We start from the raw sequence: 21,558 nt of genomic DNA, 5'->3' as shown, positions 1-21,558 counted from the left end.
GGTAATGATAATTTTTAGTGAGCACTTATTAAATATTCATTCTATCTCAAAAATACTGTTTATCCTTATGTTTGACTATATGATATAGAAAGTTATCTCCATTTTGTCAATTTAAGTGCTATTAAATGACTCACCAGTAGTCATCTCTCTCTAGTAAAGCCAGGGAGCCAAGTTTCAAACTGCCACAGTAACCCACTTTCACAGACAACCATAAACCTCAGTGGGACAGAAGAGCAAGCATTTCTTTTTGTAGTATTGGGGCCTTGTTCCTGCTAGGCCTGACCTACATCCCCAATGCAATTAACAGGCTGGGTCTTTTTTCCCCCAGGAAAATTGGAACACTGTTGGTATTGTCCCAGTTGGGCTGATCTCACTGCTTATTCACATGCCTGGGGTTCAGCAGGTGTTTTGGTTGATCCAAGGTGGCATCAGCAGAGACAGCTAGGGCAGCTGGGCTTACAGAACTAGAGCAATTTGGTTCTATGGGCCTCATCCTCCACCTGGCATCTTGTCACAGTAATATGTGGAGAACAAGAGGCACTTGACTCCTGCACAAGCCGCCTCCCGCCCCCTCATGTTTGCCGACATCTGATTGGTCAGAGCATTCACAAGGTAAAGCCAGAGCAGGAAGTCAGTGCCAAGCTAGACCACAAAGGGTGCCAGTACAGGTAGGGGTAAGGAAGTAGATCACTACATACAGTCAACTACCACACAAGCCCCAAAGCCTGCACACTCCATGATTTTTCTGTACCATCTCTCAGGGGGTGAAAAAGGGTGTAGAGATGCAGACCCCCTATGAATAGGGCGGGGCTCCTGACCTGAAATTTTTACTTTATAAGTTAGCTGTATATTGCATGGGAGAGTCTGATAGGTACCACCAGAGAATATGACACAGTAGCAAGGCAGAACAGAGAAGGGAATGATCCAAAGTAAAATACACACTACAATGCACATGCACCCTGGCCTGTGTTTAGACACTGTCACCACTAGCTATGGGATGTTGGACAAAATAACTCTGCTCTTCAGTTTACTCATTTGTGAAATGGACACTAGAGCAGTATTTTCCCTCTGCTTTTTGTTTAATTCGTTTTTGTGGGTTATTTCTGGCAGTACTGGGAATTGAACCTGAAACGTCATATGTGTTGGGCAAATGTTCTCCCACTGGGCTACAACCCCAACACAGGAGTCATACAGCCTTCTTAATAATTTTTTGTCAGAATTAAAGATACTGGTTAAAAAAAAAAAGACTCTGCTAAAGTACCTGGAACTGTGTTAGACACATAGCATGGGCTCAGCAAAGTCAAGCTGTTACTGAACAGTCCACAGAATCTCTCCCGGATGTGAGACTCTGCAGCGCATCCAAGACTATTGGGTTCCATCATCCCCCACCCAAGGGTTCTCGGCTGCCAATGCAGTTGTAAGAGTCATGTGTGGACCAGTGTGCCCAGTACTGCGGTAGTAGCTGGTACAGAAGTTGTTTGGACCCTGGTACACATAGACTTCCTCTTTTCCCCTCTGGGTATTTGCAACCAGAGAGACCAACAGAAAGGCTGAGGAATTAGTCACTTCTGTTCTCAGTGTTTCTGTTTTGACTCTAACTCTTTTCTCTCTCTTTCTTTTTCTTTTTCTTTTTTCTCTTTAGTATGTTTGGTATGGCATGTCTCATCTGCAACAGATCTGAGGGTTACCCTTTGCTAGGTAGGTAGTGAGCCTTGATTTGAAACTTTCTTTTTTGGGGGAGGAGGGGCAACTAGAGACTAATCCAGGGCCTCACGTATGTTGCACAAGCTCTCCATTCTTAGAACTTCTTTATTGAACTCTAACAAGACATATAGAAAAGGGAGCCAATGAGAATCATGCATCCTAATGAATTATGACAAAATGAAGATATACTTATCACCCAGGTCAAGAAATAGAAAAGTAAAGTCAGGGACATAGCACAGTGGTTAAAGTATCTGTTATGTAAACATAAATCCCCAGAACCCACCTAAAAAGTTGGGTATGGTTGCCTGCTTCTGTAACCCTAGAGCTGGTGGAGTAGAGACAGATGGATCCCTGGTACTCACTGGGTAGAGAATCTAGCCAATGGGGTGATCCCTGGGTTCAGTAAGAGATTCTGTCTTAGAGAAAAGTTAGAGAGTGGTAATAAAAGATGCCTGCTGTCAACCTCTGGTCTCCATGTCTATACACTGCACGTGAACCCACATTTACATCTGTACACTGCACGTGTGCACATATATACTCATACAAAAGAAAAAGGAAAACACCAAAGTGTTAGGAATCATGCCTTCCTGCCTCCTCCCTCCCCACCTCTCCCTGTCCCAGGGCTTCTAACATTCTGGGTTATTTGTGCTTATCTAAAAATCTTATACAAAGCTGGGCATGGGGGCATGCAGCTTGAATTCCTGTACTCAAGAGGCAGAGACAAATAGGTCCCTGTGAGTTTATGGTCAGCATGGTTTATATAAGAATGCCAGGTCAGCTAGGGCTGCATAGTGAGACCTTGTCTTAAAAAACAAAGAACTTAAATCCAGCCTGATGACTGCCCCGACTTTCTGGAGGCTGAGGTAGGAGGCTCCCTTGATCCCAGGAGTTTAGGGCCACCCTGGGCAACATACAAAGGCCTCGTCTCTTACACATCCATAATTTATGCTCATGGAGCCATACTTTTAAAAAATGATTGTAATAGCGCCTGTGCTATTAAAAGGAGGGAGGAGAGGGTTGGACGTACAAGAGATGCGGGACACGGCAACATGGCTGGGGCTTCTGTTATGGGAAAGGGGGAGAAGAAAAGAACAGAGCTGGAGCAGGGGGAGAAGAAGGAAGTGGGGAGGCACCATGTCTGCACTCTCCACCTCCAGGAAACACCTCTGTGCCTGGCTCTCCACCTTTACAGTGACCTGCTAAGAGTCTATCTTTTATTCAGACTCTGGGCCTTGCCTACCTTTTTATTTATTTATTTTTTCATCTTGACTTTCCCCCTGGCATGCTTATGGTCTAACCACCCTGCCTTACTGAGGACAAGCCTCTGTCTTCCCTGTTTCTCCCCTCCTTGGACAGCACCTTTCCCTCCACTGGGACAGAATCTGATTTTCCTCCCTCCTCCTCTGAAAAAAGAGAAATAAAGCACCAACTCCCCAGGAAGGGCCTGCAGGAGAAGAAAGAACACAGGACAGTCAGGGAAAAGGTTCACAAGACCCTGGGAAGAAAGCCTGGGTTAAAGGTTGAGGGCAGCATCTCCTGACACCCCTGGCCACCGTTCAAGGGACTTCGGCACTACTGAGGAGCTGATACTTGTAGGGTCAGCTGACAGGGTGATGAGGGGCGAAATAGTGAAAAGTTGAATTCTGTATCACTGTACCTAGTTCTTGCCTGGCATGTGGGCACAAAAACACAACGTGAACACACATGAAAAAAACTTATGTGAACCTTTGACTTTTCCCCAGTGTACTCTTTGTTCTGACAATATCACTCATATGTCTACATGTATGCTCACATATGTATACATTGACACATATTAGATAGTGCATATGCATGCTTGTTTTTCTTTGCGTTTGGTGGTGGTTTGAGATGGTGTCCTATACTCTGGCAATCTTCTACTTAGCAGTGTGTTATGACATGTATCCATGTTGTTAGCTGTTTCTAGAAATCATTTTCGGTTACTATTATATTCCATGCCATTTTATAAAATGCACCGTTCATTTTTCCTGGTATATAGGATTTGGGTTATTCTAGGTTCTTACAGTGTTGCCATAAGTACGCTTACACAAGTCTTTTTTATACACATTTTACAATAGACGATTCCTGTAATCCCAGCTGTCAGGAGGCTGAGGCAGGAACATTGCCAGAGTCCGAGATACCATCTCAAAGCACCAACACAACCAAAACAGCATGATAAATAAGCATGAATATGAACGCTTGTCTAGAATTGTGTAAATTTATACATTTATGTGCATATATGTATATATATGAGTGACCTCGTCAGAACAAAGAGTATAATTTTAATAGACGATACATTGTCTTTCATCTTTGCCAACAGCCACTTCTGTCCATCTTTATGACTGAAAATTCTGTGGGGTACATGGTGGTCCCTCACTGAAGTTTCCACTGATTGTTGCTCTGATGTGGTGAACCCCTTTTTGTCTTTTATCCATCTTTTTATAAAGCGATTATACTAATCTCTCTTGTTCACTTGGGCCTGTTTTTTTTTTTTTCTTCTTTTTTTGAGACAGGCTCTATTGGTGTATTTTTCTTGTTGTAGTGACTGTTATCAAGACAGAGTCCTCACAACCCAAGATGGCTTTAAATTAGCTATATGCCCGAGGACAACCTTGAAGCTCTGTTCCTCTGGTCTCCACCTCCGGAGTAGTGGTATTCCAAGCCTGTGCCACCACACTAGGTTTCTCTTTCTCTTTAAATATGGAACCCTTCACAGATTTGTATGGTATCTGTTTATCTCTGCATTATTCCATTTCAATTGTATGCTTTGCCAAAGCAAGCACTTCCCTAATATTTAACGAGCAGAATTCTTAACTGTAATGTAATTCAATTTATCAGTCTTTAGTTTTACATCTGTGTTTCTCTGTGTGCTATTTAAGAAATCTTTCCTCCTGTGTTTTGAAAGTATCTCTTTGCTTTTCTTCCAGAAATTGTTTTACCATTTATATTTAAGTGCGTAAGGCTTATTAGAGGTGTAGTGTGGTGGGAGAGTGTGTGCCTAACATGCACACATCTCAGTCCCCTGCCACCCACAAATACACTTTCATCTATAATCCATGCAGAAGTGATGTAGTTGGGATCCTTGGTGACAGGGACCCTATCAAAGCTAACTCAAGTTGGAGAGGGAAGTAGATCTAAACGAGGCGGTAATGTACTTGGGAAAGAGACTCAGTGTAGCCTGAATAAAGATTCTGAAGACAGTTATTTGGAGTAGCCATTGCTGATCCCTTCTATTAGATTTACCATCCCTGCAAGACATATCCAAAGTTAAATGCTAGTCACAACTGTGTCAGGACCGTTAAGAGGAGACTGTCAGTTCCTTTGGAGGAGTGTTAGGCTGGAATCTTAGTGTCTGCAATCCTGAAGGGAATCACTATTTCTGAGCTGTACAACAGCACTTGGCCCAACAGAAATGCCTGGTAAACCCAGACTCCCCGCACTCAAAGCTTGAGAGGAGGCAGAGTACTCACGCCCACCCTCCCATAAAACCCTGTTTTCCATCCCAAGAAGTGATTGTAGCAATGACTGGTCCCTTTCCCCTAGACTGACAGTAATCTTAAATACACGGGATGATCTGCCCATTCCTCAGTTTACTACAGTTGATGGACCAGTCTCTTTTGGCCATATTCCACAGTAATTGGTAAAAATCAGGTTCACACACTTTCCCTTCAAGCTATATCCAAAGACAAAATCGTAGGAGAGCAACAGCATTAGAAATGTTCTTTGATAAGCATTCTTGTCCAAAAAAATTGTGACAGAGAGCAATAAAAATACCCAGAAAAAAATAAATATTAGGGTAAAAAAATGTATACAACAATTGTTGTAGTAGGATTTTGTTTACAGTTTTTGGTTTTTTGGAGACAGGGTCTCATGTTGCCCAAGCTGGCCTTGAGCTTGCTATGGAGCCAAAGCTACTCTTCAGCTCCCAATTCTCCTGCCACACCTCCCAAGTCCTGGAATTACAAGTAGGCATGGACAAGTCCAGCCAGAGCTTTGTTTAGATAGAAACATGATGCATATATTTAAAAATACGTTTATTTATGAAGCCAGGTGGTGCACACCTTTAAATCCTAGTATTTGGTAGGAAGAGTCAGGTGAATCTCTGAGTTTGAGGCCAGCCTGGTCTACAGGGCAAGTTCCAGGATGGTCAGGGCTGTTACACAGAGAAAAAGGGGGGGGGGGGAAACACACCAGAAACTGTCATTTTAGAATCCAATGAAAGACAGTAAGTGTTCCATATAACCAGAACCAAGAAAGCTAGAGGATTTTACTATAATGAACCTCTGACACCAATCTTCCAAGTAAGCCCCAAGCCTCACAAGACTCACAGCTCACATCCCTGAAGTTCAGATGCATTTTCACATAGGGCATGTTTCCCTGGAGAGACAATAGAACCTGTGGAGTGATTTCTGTTAAACAATACCCAGAACCTACATTGCCAGGTGAAATACATACCTTCCTTTTCTAGAATGCTTCTCCCTGAATTTATGAACCTGTTTGAGCAAAGACAATCGATAACACCTGAACATGTGGGTGATCTACCCACAGCTAACAAAACTGGGGCCTCCTTAATCATCTGTCCAGCAAAGAAACTAGAAATGACCCAATATGAGCCCCAATTCTTATCACACAAATTGCTTGTTGCTATGAAAGTCCAATCCTTGCAGCTCCTTCGTGTTCACTCAGGTTTTGGAGACCGTGGGCTGAGAATCAGGTTTCAGCCTGGGCCTCCTACTGCATACATTTTAAGGCATCCAAGAGGGAAAAAAAGTGATAGGATTAACACCCAGGACAGTTTTTATATTGGTCTTTTTCCTCCTACATTTTCCATATTTTCTACAGTGAGCAGGTGTTAGTTGTATAATCAGTCTGTTAAAGAAAACAGAAAAATAAGATCTACTTTTAGGGTTAGAGAGCCTTGGTTCAATTCCTAGTTATATAATCTCTTCAAAACTTGATTTTTATACAGTACAATTAAATGGAATTGCAGTGAACTTACAAATACTGTCTCTTGATAATAGAGATATATTACAGTGGAAAAGCATTTGCCTGGCATTCCAGAGGTTCTGGGTTCCATCCCTGGCCTGGCTGGGGTGGGAGTGGGGTTGGGAGGGGTGATGGGGGTGGAGACACGAAAGAGCTTTTCTTCACAGCTTGTAGTAACCAAATAAACTTTCAAAATCACCTTGCTAACTAAAGCTTTAGAAAAAGACTTTAAAAAACATTAAGAATCCATGGAGCCTTAAGAAATTCTACGAACAAGTCAGATCAGGCATAGTGGCACAGGCCTGTAATCCCAGCCCTTGGGAGGCTTCAAGCTCATCCTCAGCCACATAGCAACATTGATGCCAGCCAGCCTTGAGAGAGAAAAAGGGAGAAAAAGCAAAGCCACAAAGAAGTCCCATGTGCAATGGCGTGGGGATTCCAAAGACATTCATTCTTAGAAGGGGTATCACTGTGTGCCTTTTAAAGTCTATTTCTAAACTATTTTCTGCCCATGGGTTTGCTCCTTTAAAAAACTAAACACCAGGACGTGTTAGGGAGATCGACTACTTCATGTCCGCTATGGAGGACTTTCTGATGAGGAGTTGCAGCCGAGTTCTGATGTATGAAGGATTACCAGGGTATGGAAAAAGCCAGATACTTATGAAAATCAAGTGCCTGGCCTCCGAGCCTGAGAACCACAGGTAAGTATGTCTTGACATTGTGTTTCTTGTAACCTCGGAAATATTGACATCCTTAAAAGAATTTCCCCTATTTTGGTGTCTTCTCCTGTCTATAACTTGCCTTGGGTGAGCTAGGTGACTGCAGTTGTTGGGAAACCATGACCCCAGTAGCTGAAGAGGTGATTAGTGAAGAGTTTTAAACCAAGAAGAAGAGAAAAGAGGCTGATTTCTGAAAACCCCCAAGTTAATGTGAGGGCAAGCTTGGGGACTTGGAAACTCCCTGCTTAACCCCAGTGTCTAGGTAGGTTGTAACAGCTAGCAAAGATGTGGCAACCACAGTTGGGGTCTGTCTGCTTTAAGCCCTTTAGTTTTGAGAATGGGGCTAAAGAGGGCGGGGCCGCTAGACTTTCCGATCTGGAGGGCAGAGCTTGTGTGTGTACTTCCTTCATACTGTGTTTTCAACCAAGAAGTGCTGGAAGGACCCTCTCTGGGATGGATGAGCTGTCTGCCACTCTGTGGGACTGGGTTGCACAGTAATGATGACCCAGATCATGACAACAGTGTCTCGTGTCTTCCCCTCATAACCTAAAGGGTATATAAGGTGGAAGTGCTTGCTATTCTTAATTTTTATCCAACTTCTATCACTCTATAATGTCAGGCCTAAGAAAAGCCAGTTTCAAAAGGGATTGTTACAGCAAGACACACTGAGTCATTACATTACGTGCTAAGTTCCCACCATGCTTCAAGAACTGCTAAGTGCTGTATTAGTTAGCAGGCTACTGCAAGAAAGCACACAAAAGCAGAAAGGCTCAGAGCCCAATCCAGGCATCATCGGGGCAGCACCCTCACAGGACAAGAAAACTTGGTCCTGTTTTTTTCTAGCTTCTGGTGCTTTGGCGCCAATGTCTGTCACACCTCGGCTTGAAGAGACACACCACCTAAATCTCTACCATTACACAGCATCTCCCTGCGTGTTTTCTGTGTATACATAGTTACTTATTATATGTATGTATTACTTGTAGGCAGGGGTTCATGTAGCCCAGGCTAGCCTTGAACTCCTGATCCTCTTAGCTCCACCTCCTGAATGCTGAGATTCCAGGCATGCACCACCACACCCAGCTCAAATTACAGTCTCATCTTAATTGATTCTCTGCAATTACACTGTTCAGACACAAGGCCACGTTCTGCGATAGTCAGAACACATGAATTTTGGAGACCACCAGTCAGTTCCCAGTATGTCAGTGCCCCGAGTATGAGTGCCATATGATCCCTCCTCTCAAGGAGCTTAGAAGAGAAGATGACAAGGAAGAGAGGATGTGGGGGAGGGCGGTGGCAGAGGCATGCAGTAGAATGTTGCAGAAACGCAAAGACGAGGTAGGTAGCCTAAATTCAGGCCACCAGGAAAGTCTTCCAAGAAGCCATTGCAAAAGAGGGGCTGTGATTGGTGATTACTAATCCCTGGATAGGCAGAAAGCAAAGTCCTAGAGAGGAGACCCAGCCCTGGCTGTATAGGGGACTCTCATACTTGGTGGTGGTAGAGGGTAGAAGTCTAGGCAGGAGTAAGATAGGACAGATTGAGATTTGGTGAGTCTGACCATCACACAAAATAGGCCATGGGAACCCCAGAGAGCATTAAATAGGAAAATGCTGCAAGATCTGCCTCATTTTGTTTGGTGTTTTTTTTTGTTTGTTTGTTTTTTCAGGTTTTGGGTTGCTTTGGGTAGTACTAGGGAGCAAACTCCAGGCTTCACACATGCCAGGCCAATGTTCTACCACTGAACTATATCCCCAGTTCCCCCAAATCTGTGCCTCACTCTCTCACTGAGGTTCCTGAAGGAGTTGCCTTCAGAGGGTTGAGTAACAGCAGGCACAGGAAGTGGCATGCTGTTGTAGCAGGATAGGCACAAGTCTAAGGGAGCTGGGTGCCGGGCAGTGACAGCAGAGCTAGGAAGAAGATAACTAGGTCAACCTAGTGGAATGATGGAGGGGTTGGGATACCGGAAGCAGGAACAAAGACCAGCTTCCCGCAGCTCGATAAAAAGCATCTCGATAAATCTCTGTCCTTGCAGCTGAGTATGAGAAATCAGAACTTCCCTCAGCCTTTGCTATTTCCAGGGACTGTATTTAAAATGTTCTCCTGATTCTCGATTGTCTTATGAACAGGGCTATTGCTATTGCACTGACTAAGATCAGCTTCCATCAAAATTTTTATACCATCCAGATACTCATGGCTAATGTACTAGGTCTAGATACTTGTAAACATTACAAAGAACGACAGACCAGTCTTCAAAACAAAGTCAAGATGCTGTTGGATGACAAATTCCACTGTCTTCTTAATGACATCTTCCATGTCCAGGTAACTAGCTTGCACTAGAGTCCTACGTAAATAAATAAATAAACAAATATGTAAATACAAACTAAAATTAAAATTAAAATAAAAAATAATAGCTCTGGTATAGCGGCTCCTGCCTGTCTGGTGCTATGTGACTTTGTGTGCCTTTAACCTTTGTCTTAGATTAACATTACTGTGATGGATGGAACACCATGACCAAAAGCAAAGACGGGAGGGAAGGGTTTATTTGGCTTACACTTCCAGATCACAGTCCTTCATCAAAGGAAGTCAGCACAGGAGCTCAAACAGGGCAGGAACCTGGAGGCAGGAGCCAATGCAGAGGCCATGCAGGGGTGCTGCTTACTGGCTTGTTTCCCGTTACCCATGCCTTGCTCAGTCTGCTTTTGTTGTTTTGTTTTGTTTTTCCAAGACAGAGTTTCTCTTGTAGAACTCTTGTAGACCAGGCTGGCCTCAAATTCAGAGCTCTGCCTACCTCTGCTTCCAGAGTGCTGGAATTAAAGGCGTGTGCCAACACACCCATCAGCTTTCTTACAGAACCCAGGACCACTGGCCCAGGAGTAGCCCTCTCTCATTAATCACTAATTAAGAAAATGCCCTATAGGTTGATTGCAGCCAGATCTTAAGGAGGCGTTTTCTCAGTTGAGGGTCCCACCTCTCAGATGACTCCAGATTGTGTCAAGTTGACATAAAACTCGACAGCACACCTTTCCTATCCTTTTCTAGTTGTTTCTGCAGTGTCCAAGTGTTAAGAAAATGCCACTCCATTCTCCTTGAAGTGCATTTCTATTCATTTTTAAAAACAACTTAGTCATCTGGGGCCAGAGAGAGAGCTCATCTGTTAAAAGCATGTACTGCTGATGCAGAGGACCTGAATTCGATTCCCAGCATCCACACTGGGCAGCTGAAAACCAACCAGCCACTACCTGTAACTCCAGCTCCAGGGGGAATCCGATGCCCTCTTCTGCCTGTTGTGGGTACTTGTACTCATGTGCACAGACACATACATAAATGCATACAAATACACATAGTTAAAAATCTTTAAAACACTTAGTCAAGAGGCTAGAGAAATGGCTAAGAGCATTTGTTGTGTTGCAGAAGACCTGGGTTCCGTTCCCAGCACCCACATGGTGGCTCACAACCATTCATAACTCCCATTCCAGGAGATCCCATACCTTCCTCTGACCTCTGTGGGCAGTAGGCATGCACTTGGTGCATATACATACATGAAGACAAAATACTCAAGCACATAAATCTAAGAAAAAAATGTTTTTAATCACTTAGTTAATATTTATTTCAAGTCCTAAAGACATTCAGGTAAGCCAAAATGATAATGCAAGTCCCTATAATACATAGACACTTTAGGTTTTTGAAGTCTAGCTAATTAACTAACCCACTTTAAACAACACAACATTTTTAAAATTTACACTTATTTAGTTAGTTATAGGAGTTAAGGATGGACTTAGGGCTCCACACGTGCTAAGCTCTTGTCCTGCCACTGAGCCACAACCTTGTAGCATGTTCTTGTAAGACAATGGAGATATCTAAAAACGCCATACTCGGGGAAATCCAGATGGCCACTTATCCAATGTTTGTCACGTTCCCTCATAACTCTGCTGTCCTGTTTGATCCAGGGCTCAAAGTCACCCTCTTGCCAAAAGTGACATCAAATATAAAGACAGAGTGTGTCCTTTTCTTTCCTAAAACGATTCTATTCAGTGACAGAGAGGATTCAAGCCAGGGAGGGCACTGCGGATGTAAGATCTGAGCATCCTGTGCTGCAGAACAGTTGAAGTGATGGTCGGAGTCACGTGGCTGGTCGTTCCCGTTGCTGTTCCCCTCTGCTCAACACTTTCACTCTCTGTACAGTTCCCTGTGTCCCGGGAGATGTCCAAGATGAGCCCGTTAAGAAAACAAAAGCATCTGGAAGCACTGTTTATGAAGATCTTGGAGAAAGTAAGAGCACCTGTGGGCCCCAAGCCCCTCCCTGGGGGAGGGGACCAGGCAAACGATCACAAAGCCAGCTGCCCCAAGCGACTCAGCCTCTACTGGCAAAGAGCTTTAGAAGCATGTGAAAGTCATATTCTCCACTGCTGCTTTCTCCCCATCCTTCCAAACCTGAGCTGAGTCTGTTCAGAATTCAGAAATAGAGGAGCTAGAGAGATGATTCAGGACGTAGGAGGACCTGAGTTCAGTTCCCAGCACCCATATCCCCTTCAGCGCCCCAAGATCTCCACAAGAAAGAGTGGCAACTCTTTCTGGCCTCTGTGGACACCTTCATTCATGTACACTCTTTCTCCCTCCCTCCCTCCCTCCCTTCCCCCTCAATAAATCTTAAGAAAATGAAATAATTCATACACACATATATCCAGCACAGTGGCACACACATGATCCTAGGACTTAAGAGGCTGAGGCAGGAAGATTGCGCATTTACGGTCTATTGCATGTCTCCAACACGTGGAACTGTGCACAACCCTAATAGACACACACTAAATGCTTAATGAGCAGATGAATAATTCAGACTAGTTGTAGCCTGTACTAGAAAAAGGATACACAATCTATTTAAAGTGTAACCTATACCAGAGTTTAAACCAAAAAAGCACAAACCACCAGCTGTATTGGGGGTAGAGCCCATGGCGCTTATGTATATATTGCTGAATAAAAAGATATATTTCCAGGACCATTTATCATTTGTCAGTAGATTAAAATGACTTTTAGCTGTCATGGTTTTTATGGAATGAACGTTGTTTTCTTTTTTCCCTTTGACTTCGCAGGTATACCGCAGCCCTACTTACCCTACAAATTTACATTATCTGTTTTCCCCTTTTCCTTTTCCTTTGCTAAGAATCAGACCCAGGGATTTTGGCATACTAAAAATGCACTTTACCACTCAACTATATTCTGGGGTTTTGTTTGTTTTGAAAATGGGTCTCTTGTGGCTCAGGCTGACTCTGAGCTCATGATATAGTGAAGGGTAGCCTTGAACTCCTGATCCTCCTGTCTCCATCTCCCAAGTGATGGAATCACAGGTGTGTGCCACACCTGGCTTTAGTGTTTCATGTGTCCTTCCTCCCCCCCCCCCACCTCCTCTCCTTGGCTTCCCTCTTTATAAAGTTACCACTAGCTGGTGTTTGGGGTGACACACACTTTTAATCCTAGCACTCTGGAGACATGGTACAGTGGATCTGTCTCTGATTTAGAGGCCAGTCTGGTCTACATAGTGCAAACCATAAAACTCAGTAAATACACATTCTTCACATACCCATGCACAAGATCCCAGAGTGTTCTAGCATGTTTCTGTTTCTCTCCCTTTTCCAGACAGTGAGAGAAGAAAGGATTATTTTCATCATTGATGAGGCCCAATTTGTGGATGGAACCTCCTGGGCCTTCATAGAAAAGCTCATCCGATCTGTGCCCATCTTCATCATCATGTCCCTATCTCCCTTCCCAGACACACCCTGTGCGGCTGCCAGTGCCATCATGAAGAACCGGAATACCACCTACATCACACTTGGTGTCATGCAGCCTCAGGAAATACGTGACAAGGTCTGTGTCGACCTTAGTGTAAGCAGCATCCCCCGAGAGCTGGACTTGTAAGTAACCTCCTCCTAGCCCAAGCTCTGTGTGTGTGTGTGTGTGTGTGTGTGTGTGTGTGTGTGTGTGTGTGTGTGTGATAAATATGTTCATGTGGATACATGTGGAGGACAGAGGTCAATGCTGGGTATCTTCCTGAATTGTTCTCCACCTGATTTTTGAGCCGTGCTGTCTCACCAAAGCTGCAGTCCATTGATTCCGTTAACTTGTCCAGTGAGTCCCAGGGATCCTCTTGACTCTGCCTCTCCAGAGCTGGAATTACAGATGCCCACCACAACATCCTGCATTTATGTAGGTGTTGGGGATCTGAACTCAGGTCCTCGGGCTTATGTGGCAAACACTTTACCAACGGAGCCATCTCCTCTCCCTGGGTTGGGCTGTTTTTTGAAATGATGATTTCAGTGCTGTGCCGTCCCATCCTTTGAAGGAGCCATACACGATGCTTAGTAGGATGTGTGTGGGTCACCTCCTTGACGTGGGTCCCTGTTACCCCTCCTCAAGCACTGCTTAGTTGATTGATCTGCTTCTGTTTCATCATGCTGGATATGGACCTGCCTCCTTTGACGAGCAGTAATCAAGAGCATGATCACGTGTGTTTGGGGGTTGACAGGAAAGGCAGCTCGGCAAGGTCTTATCTGGCTGGTGATAGGGGGCTGGTGGTAGGGTTCCCAGTCTGAGACAAAGGTTGAAAACTGACTCTTAGGAGTGTGTTCTGCGATCATCAGTGATTCTTCTCCTAGGACCTTGACCGCAGCCCCCTCAACAACTAGACCGTGGCCCTTTAGCTGGCCGCGCTAGTGTCAATCATTCTGTTCCATTTGGGTTTTTCTTTTAATTTTGTTTCAGTGTGTTGGAAATACAATCTTGCTGTGCAGCCCTGGCTGGGCTTCCTAAGCACTGGGATTACAGACACCTCACACCAGGTCTTTTTATTTAGTTTACCCTACTCAAGGAAGAAAGATGCATGGGACAAGGGCCTGCTTAGTACAACTCAAGGAATGTATTCCTCATACTCACATGGGGGGGTGTTTGTGATCCTCACATATGTATGATAGATATATGTGTATGTAACTATAAATATTAAGCCTACTTTTGTGTTTTTATTTAACTTTTGTCATTTGCTGTGTGTGTATGTGTGCACGTGCACATGTATGTGTGTGTATGTTTACATATGTGTGAATGTGTGTGGTGTATATGCACATGTGCATGCAGGTATATAAATCCGTGTGTGTGTGTGTGTGTGTGTGTGTGTGTGTGTGTGTGTGTGTGTGTAGGCCAGAGGAGGATGTCAGGTGTCCTGTCATTCTCCACCTATTACCTTGGGACAGGGTCTCTCACAGAACCTAGAGCTAGGCTGAAAACTAATAGCAATCCTCCTATCTGCATGTGCCCATGCCAAGTTCTTTACATGGGTTCAGTGATTCGAACCCAGGTTCTCATGCAGCATAATTCCTACCTGTTGAGTTATCTCTTTAGCCCATTTTTAGGGTTGTTTTTTTTTTTTTTTTGAGACAAGATCTTAAACTTGGAGTCTACCTCCCTATCTTCCCAAGTGCTGGAACTACAAGTGTGTTCTCTCTCTCTCTGGGATTACAAGTGCATACAGTCATATTAATATTCTCTCTCTCCCTCTCTCACTCACTCATAGAACCAAAGCCCTTATACATGGCAGTCACTGAGGCTACTGATCTAAGTCCCCAGCCAAACATCTTTTGATCTACCAATCCTAAATTTTCTAGGGATCTATCATAAATGTGTGACAAAAACTTGAAAAATGATGTACAAAGTTTTCCTTGAGGCTTTTACTTACATTAATAAAACACTAGGAACGACTCAAATATTCATCCCTTAGTGGTTAAGTTCAATAAAGTATGGCGAATCCATCCAGTGGATGGTGGGAATAACAAGAGAGAGTGAGAAACATCTGCTGACATGGAGGGCTCACGAGGACCCATTGTGGACTGGAGAGAAGTGAGGTGTAACCTAGTATGCACAGTTTCTGTTAGCATGCACGGTTTCTGTTAGCATGCACGGTTTCTGTTAGCATGCACGGTTTCTGTTAGCATGCACGGTTTCTGTTAGCATGCACGGTTTCTGTTAGCATGCACGGTTTCTGTTAGCATGCACGGTTTCTGTTAGCATGCACGGTTTCTGTTAGCATGCACGGTTTCTGTTAGCATGCATGGCTTCTGTTAGCATGCATGGTTTCTGCATGCATACTAACAGAAAAGTCGGACAAGAGCTGGAGAGAGAGAGCTCAGCAGTTAGGAGTGTGAGCTGCTCTTCCAGAGGGCAGGGTTTGATTCCTAGCATCCACGTGGTGAGTTCACAACCATTTGTACCTCCAGTTCCAGGGGATCTAATTGCCACTGAGAGCATCAAGCATGCATGTGGTGCATGGACATACATGTAGGCAAAACACCCATACATATAAAACTTAAATTATTGTTTTAAAAAGTAAGATAGAGGTGTGTGTGTGGTGGAATCTATGTGTATTTACTTTATTATCACCTATTAATTACATATGAGCTTCAATATGACATTTTCTTTTTCTTTTTTTTTTTTAAAGATTTATTTATTTATTATGTATACAACATGTGTGACTGCAGGCCAGAAGAGGGTGCCAGATCTCATTACAGATGGTTGTGAGCCACCATGTGGTTGCTGGGAATTGAACTCAGGACCTCTGGAAGAGCAGTCAGTGCTCTTAACCGCTGAGCCATCTCTCCAGCCCCCTTATGACATTTTCATGTGTGTATATTATGTACATTAATTTCACCCCACACCTGTTAGCTTCTCTTGTCCAACTTTTATTCCTGTTATTCAATTTTCTCTTCACCAGACAACTTGCTTTCTACATTCCTGACTCTCTCTCTCTCTGTGTGTGTGTGTGTGTGTGTGTGTGTGTGTGTGTGTGTATGAGTGATTAAGGCTGCTTATAGTAGCATGGGCGAAGGGTTGTTTACAGGAGAATGGACACTATTGTGACTACATGGAGAAAATGTCTCTTATAGTGATCAGTGAAGAAAATGCCTTTCCCTTCCCCCATTAACAACATATAAAATCTCAAGGAAAGGTGGTCCCCTCTCCCTTCCATGAGAAGGTGTTAACAGACTCCTGTTCACACACACACAGAGGGGCATGAGAATAGTAACAAAGTAACAAATAAAATGTGTGTGTGTGTGTGTGTGTGTGTGTGTGTGTGTGTTGGCAAGAGGACATCCCCGGAGAGTTGGCTCTCTCCTTCTACACGGGTTCTGGGGATCAAACTCAGGTTGTCAGACCAGCCCAGCAAGTATCTTTAACCATCGAACCATGTTGCTAGAACCTGTTTATATTTTTTAAAGAAATATTGACAGAATTAACCAAAGCTAATCAGAATCATTACCTATAGCATGAGGAAGAGAAGCAAGACGAGAGGATGTAGTTTCAGTTTGGGAAACATACACATTTGTTACATAACTTGAACTGTGAACTGAGAGTAGAGACTGTAGCCCAGCTGCCGAGCCCATGCCTCGAATGCATAGTCCCTGGCCTTGAAAACAAAAAAGAAGAGAACTCAGCCCCCAAACTTAAACAAGGTGAAGCATATGGAGGAGGAGAGGAGACGGTTCTCAGATGGCCGAGAAGAGTCTGTTCTTTCCTGACTGGTGGTTCTTCACGGAAATCCTTGTTTCCCCTGCAGGTACCTGGTGGAGGGGAGCTGTGGGATTCCATTTTACTGTGAAGAATTGCTGAAAAACCTCGACCACCACAAAGTCCTCCTTTTTCAACAATTAGAGACTGAGGAAAAGACAAATGTGACCTGGAGTAACCTGTTCAGTAAGTAGCTCTTCCTCACTATTGCCCCGTCACTGAGTCTTTTTGCAGAGGAGCTGGCAAGGATTGGGGCTAGTCCACGGGCTGCTTCCTGTGGAAGACTGCTTCCAAGAGTGAAAAAGACCTAGGCACTAAGATCCTAGTACTAAGTACTAGGATCCTAAGTACTAAGGAAACCCAGCTAACCTAGACTTCCAGGGCTGGGCTAAAGAACGTACACTTGGTTCAGTGGCGGTAGCAGCACACGCCTTGAATCCCAGCACTCAGGAAGCAGAGCAGGTGGATGGATCTCTGTGAGTTCGAGGCCAGCCTGGTCTACAGAGTGAGTTCCAGGATAACCAGCGATGCACAGAGAAACCCTGCCTTGAAAAAAACAAACAAACAAAATGTACACCTCTGATAGACAGCAAAGGACGTGGGGAAATGTAAGGGCCTTGATCAGGACCTTTTTGAACCCTTCATTTGATTTTATTCCAGCATGTTACTCTGGCTTGTTGCTCACTCTTCTTAGTGTTTTGGTTAATTGCTTGGATATCTATCCTTATAGTTTTACGCCCCGAGAGGCCTGGAAGCATGCAGTATTCTTGCTGGCCACCCTCTCAGATTACATTGCATTGAAAGTCTTTAATAAATCTATTCATATGAACTGTCTGTTACTTACAGTTTGAGCTCACTGCTGAGCCACTTACTGCCTGGCAGTCTTTGGATGCATGATTTATCTCTTCAGTCACGGGGAACTTAACTTTATTCACCTTTATGTTTGTACCTCACCCACCAAGAGTTAGATGAGCGGCATAAGGGATAAACGTTTTGGAGTATGGGTCGACCAACTTAGTAGGCATGTGTATTCTCAAGCCTCACCGTGTTAAACCTCCCTCTGGCTTTAGCCATGTCCTTGTAAGCCAAACAGGAAAATGAATGAGCACATAGCTCCATATTACTATGTGTGATAGGAAGCAGTCTAGCTTGGCTGTGAACCCCATTTTTATAAAGTTAAATGTATTATGGAGATACCAATAGTACCAATTCTTGTTCTGGAGGGTAGGAAACAAAGTCATTTGAGTTAATTTAGAATGTCATGTATCAGTTTTATTTAAAAACAAGATGTTCTGGAACATTTGGTGAACCAACATGTCTCTGTTTAGTCTTTCTCACCTGAGTCTCAAAAGTGTTCAAGGAAATCCAGGCCTTTTGAAAACAGGATAATGATTCTCAACTTCCCTGACTTCTTGTCTTCCCATAGAGAATTCCGTTAGGCCAACAGAAGACATGGAGCCTTATACTTGCATCTCTGAGGGGCGAAAGGAAGTCTGTTACCTTGTAGGTGGTGTCAGGCTGAAGAATCTGTCACCTCCAGCATCACTAAAAGGTACAGAAAGTTGAACTCACATTCAGGTTCTCAGTCAGTTTGATTTTGGCCTCTTCTAGGATGACTGTCTAAAGAAAAGATGAGAACCAAGTACTCTGAGCACATGTTTTGTGTTGCCCCAGGTGGTAGGCAGGTCTGCTTTTCCTCCCTCCAGTTAGGATCCTCCTTCCCTCTGTCCGTATTCTGGATTGAACAAATGCTCATTCCAATGCACAAAAGAGTGAAGTGTAAAGAGCTGGGGAGGCCACTCAGTGGGTAAGGGGTTTGTTGTGCAGGCAACAGGAAAGACCTGAGTTTTCAATCTCTAGAACTCATTAGGCATGGTGGCACATGTTTTTAGTCCTAGCCCTGAAGAGGTAAAGATAGGAGGCTCACTGAGACTTAGGGTCTACCAGATTAGCTGAATTGGCGAGTATCAGGTTCTGTGGGGAAAACAAAAAAACAAAAACAAAACAAAACAAAACAAAACAAAACAAAAACTAATTTACTTTTCTATTGCTATGACCAAACACCATGGCCAAGGCAATTGATAAAAGAAAAAATTTAATCTTGGGCTCATATTTTTGTAGAGGGTTGGAGACCATGATCATCACGGTGGGGAACATGGCAACAAGCAGGCAGGCATGGTGCTGGAATGGTAGCTGAGAGCTCACATCCTTATCTGTAAGGAGACAGAGCTAACTGGGAATGGTATGGGCTTTTGAAACTTCAAAACCAACCCCCAGTGATACACTTCCTCCAACAAGACCACACCTTCTAATCCTTCCCAAGCAGTTCCCCCAACAGGAGACCAACATACAAGCCTGTGAGGGACATTCTCATTCCAACTACTACAGACCCCATCTCAAAATAAGATGACTGGGAGTACTGGTGCACACCTTTAATCCCAGCACTCAGGAGGCAGAGACAGGCAGATCTCTGAGTTCTAGGCCAGCCTGGTCTACAGAGTGAGTTCCAGGACAGCTAGGGTTACACAGAGAAACCCTGTTTCAAAAAACAAACAAGAAAAGTAAGTAAATAAGGTAAAGTGTGATTGAAGACAGCTCTCAATGTGGACTTCTGGCTTCTAAGTGCACACACACAAACAAGCACGTTTAAGTACATGTGCACATACAAACATGTATTCACACATCTATACATATACAAATAATGGAGTGTAATGTATTGGGTTTTTGTTGTTGTTGTTTTGTTTTGGTTTGGTTTTTTGAGACAGGGTTTCTCTGTAGCTTTGAAGGCTGTCCTGGAACTCGCTTTGTAGACCAGGCTGACCTCGAACTCACAGAGATCCACCTGCCTCTACCTCCCAAGTGCTGGGATTACAGGCGTGCGCCACCACTGCCCGGCTATGTATTGTTAATTAAGCTGAAACCAATCATAAGAAAGAAAACTCTAGCATTGAGACATTTTCTAACATTGACAATATGAGAAAGAAATGACAAAGAGCTTGTATTCAAGATGTATTGTTTCACTCAAGGACAATGAATTTGAATTCATTTTGTAGCCTGCATGCAGCTCCAATCTATGCCATTCAGAAGTTGTAGTATGAATCTTAAAGAGTCTTATTAATAAAATCAAACCTGAGGCCAGTTATTGGGGTGAATGCTGGAAGATCAGAGAAGCAGAACAAGCCACAGCTATCTCACCTTGTTAGTTCCTCAGGTGATTCTGTTTCCTCAGGCTGCAAGCTTCTGAATCCTCATCCCAATGGCTCTCAGCTGAACTGTGCTCGAAAGCCTGAATGCTTAACCAGCCGAATGCTTTACTCACTACATGCTTTTTTTTTTTTTTTTTTTTAGTTCCTGGTCCTCACGCCTTATATACCTTTTTCTTTCTGCCCCCACTCCCTGGGGTTAAAGGCGTGGGTCACCATGCTTAGCTGTTTCTAAAGAGGCCTTGAACTCAAGAGATCTGGCTAGCTCTGTCTCCCAAGTGCTGGGATTAAAGGTGTGTACCACCACCGCCCAACTTCTGTTATGGCTTACTCTTCCCATTTTCTAGCCACCATCTCTGGCTCTGTTCTAGTGGCTGTCTGTTCTCTGACCCCAGATATGTTTATTTCGGGGAACACACAATATTTTAGGGAACACAATACCCACCACAAGAAGTAACTTTAAATGTTTGGGAGGATAGCCTAGGGTCACTTGGAGTCTTTGTCTGCAACAAATATTTATGTTTCATTCACTGAGTCTCCTGAAGTGTGAAGGTATCCTAACTTACTTTCAACTTCCACCTACCTTGTTCTGTGAACATGTCAGGGAAATTCAAATTTTGTGTCTAATGGATATAAAATGTCCAAGAAGGGGGCTGGAAAGATGATTCCATACTGCTCTTGCAATGGACCTGGATTCTGTTTCCAGCACCCACAGGGTGACTTACAGCCCCTGTAATTCCAGTCCTGGGGGATCTGACACTGTCTTCTGGCCTCCAATGTACTTAGTGAACATGTCCTGACACAGGTTCACAAATATAATAAAAAAATCTTAAGTGTCTAGGGGCTGGAGAGATGACTTAGCGGTTAAGAGCACCGACTGCTCTTCCAGAGGTCCTGAGTTCAATTCCCAGCAACCACATGGTAGCTCACAACCATCTATAATGAGATCTGGCACCCTCTTCTGGCCTGCAGGCATACATGCAGACAGAGCACTGTATACATAATAAATAAATCTTATTTTAAAAAGTGTCTAAGAAGGAGCTAGGGATGTAGCTCAATGGTAGAGCAAGTTGTTGAGCATGCTTGAGGGCCCTGAGTTTAGGCCCCAGAAAATACACACACACGCACACACACAAACACGCACATACACACACACACACACACACACACACACACACACACACACACCCCAAAAACCAAAAGACCAAGAACACATGAAGTATGTTCATGCTTAGATGAAGAGTTGGGACTGATTCTCTGGGCTCTTTGAGCCTTGCTTATGCAATAGAGATGATTATGTGTGTCCTGTGCATAAATGAAACCCTTGAACAGATAGGAAGAGCCTCAGTTTACTGCTGAGCGAGTCCAGGGGAAAGGAGAGCCAGTGAAG

General features: G+C 43.9%; 1 protein-coding gene across 2 annotated transcripts in view; it reads left to right on the top strand.

Annotated features, from left to right (window-relative positions):
* The window catches only part of Adcy10 (adenylate cyclase 10), a 63,310-nt gene that overhangs the window by 21,679 nt on the left and 20,073 nt on the right, over window positions 1-21,558 (top strand). For both annotated transcript variants that reach the window (XM_036202735.1, XM_036202736.1), the window contains exons 12-18: window positions 1,643-1,698; window positions 7,250-7,406; window positions 9,549-9,741; window positions 11,605-11,691; window positions 13,054-13,328; window positions 17,015-17,151; window positions 18,392-18,517. In XM_036202735.1, the coding sequence (XP_036058628.1) occupies window positions 1,643-1,698; window positions 7,250-7,406; window positions 9,549-9,741; window positions 11,605-11,691; window positions 13,054-13,328; window positions 17,015-17,151; window positions 18,392-18,517 (1,031 nt within the window). The remainder of the gene's footprint in view (window positions 1-1,642; window positions 1,699-7,249; window positions 7,407-9,548; window positions 9,742-11,604; window positions 11,692-13,053; window positions 13,329-17,014; window positions 17,152-18,391; window positions 18,518-21,558) is intronic.

This window comes from Onychomys torridus, chromosome 11, assembly GCF_903995425.1.
Source record: "Onychomys torridus chromosome 11, mOncTor1.1, whole genome shotgun sequence".
In the NCBI taxonomy this organism is placed as follows: Eukaryota; Metazoa; Chordata; class Mammalia; order Rodentia; family Cricetidae; genus Onychomys; species Onychomys torridus.
This window is presented reverse-complemented; position numbering and strand designations above follow the sequence as displayed.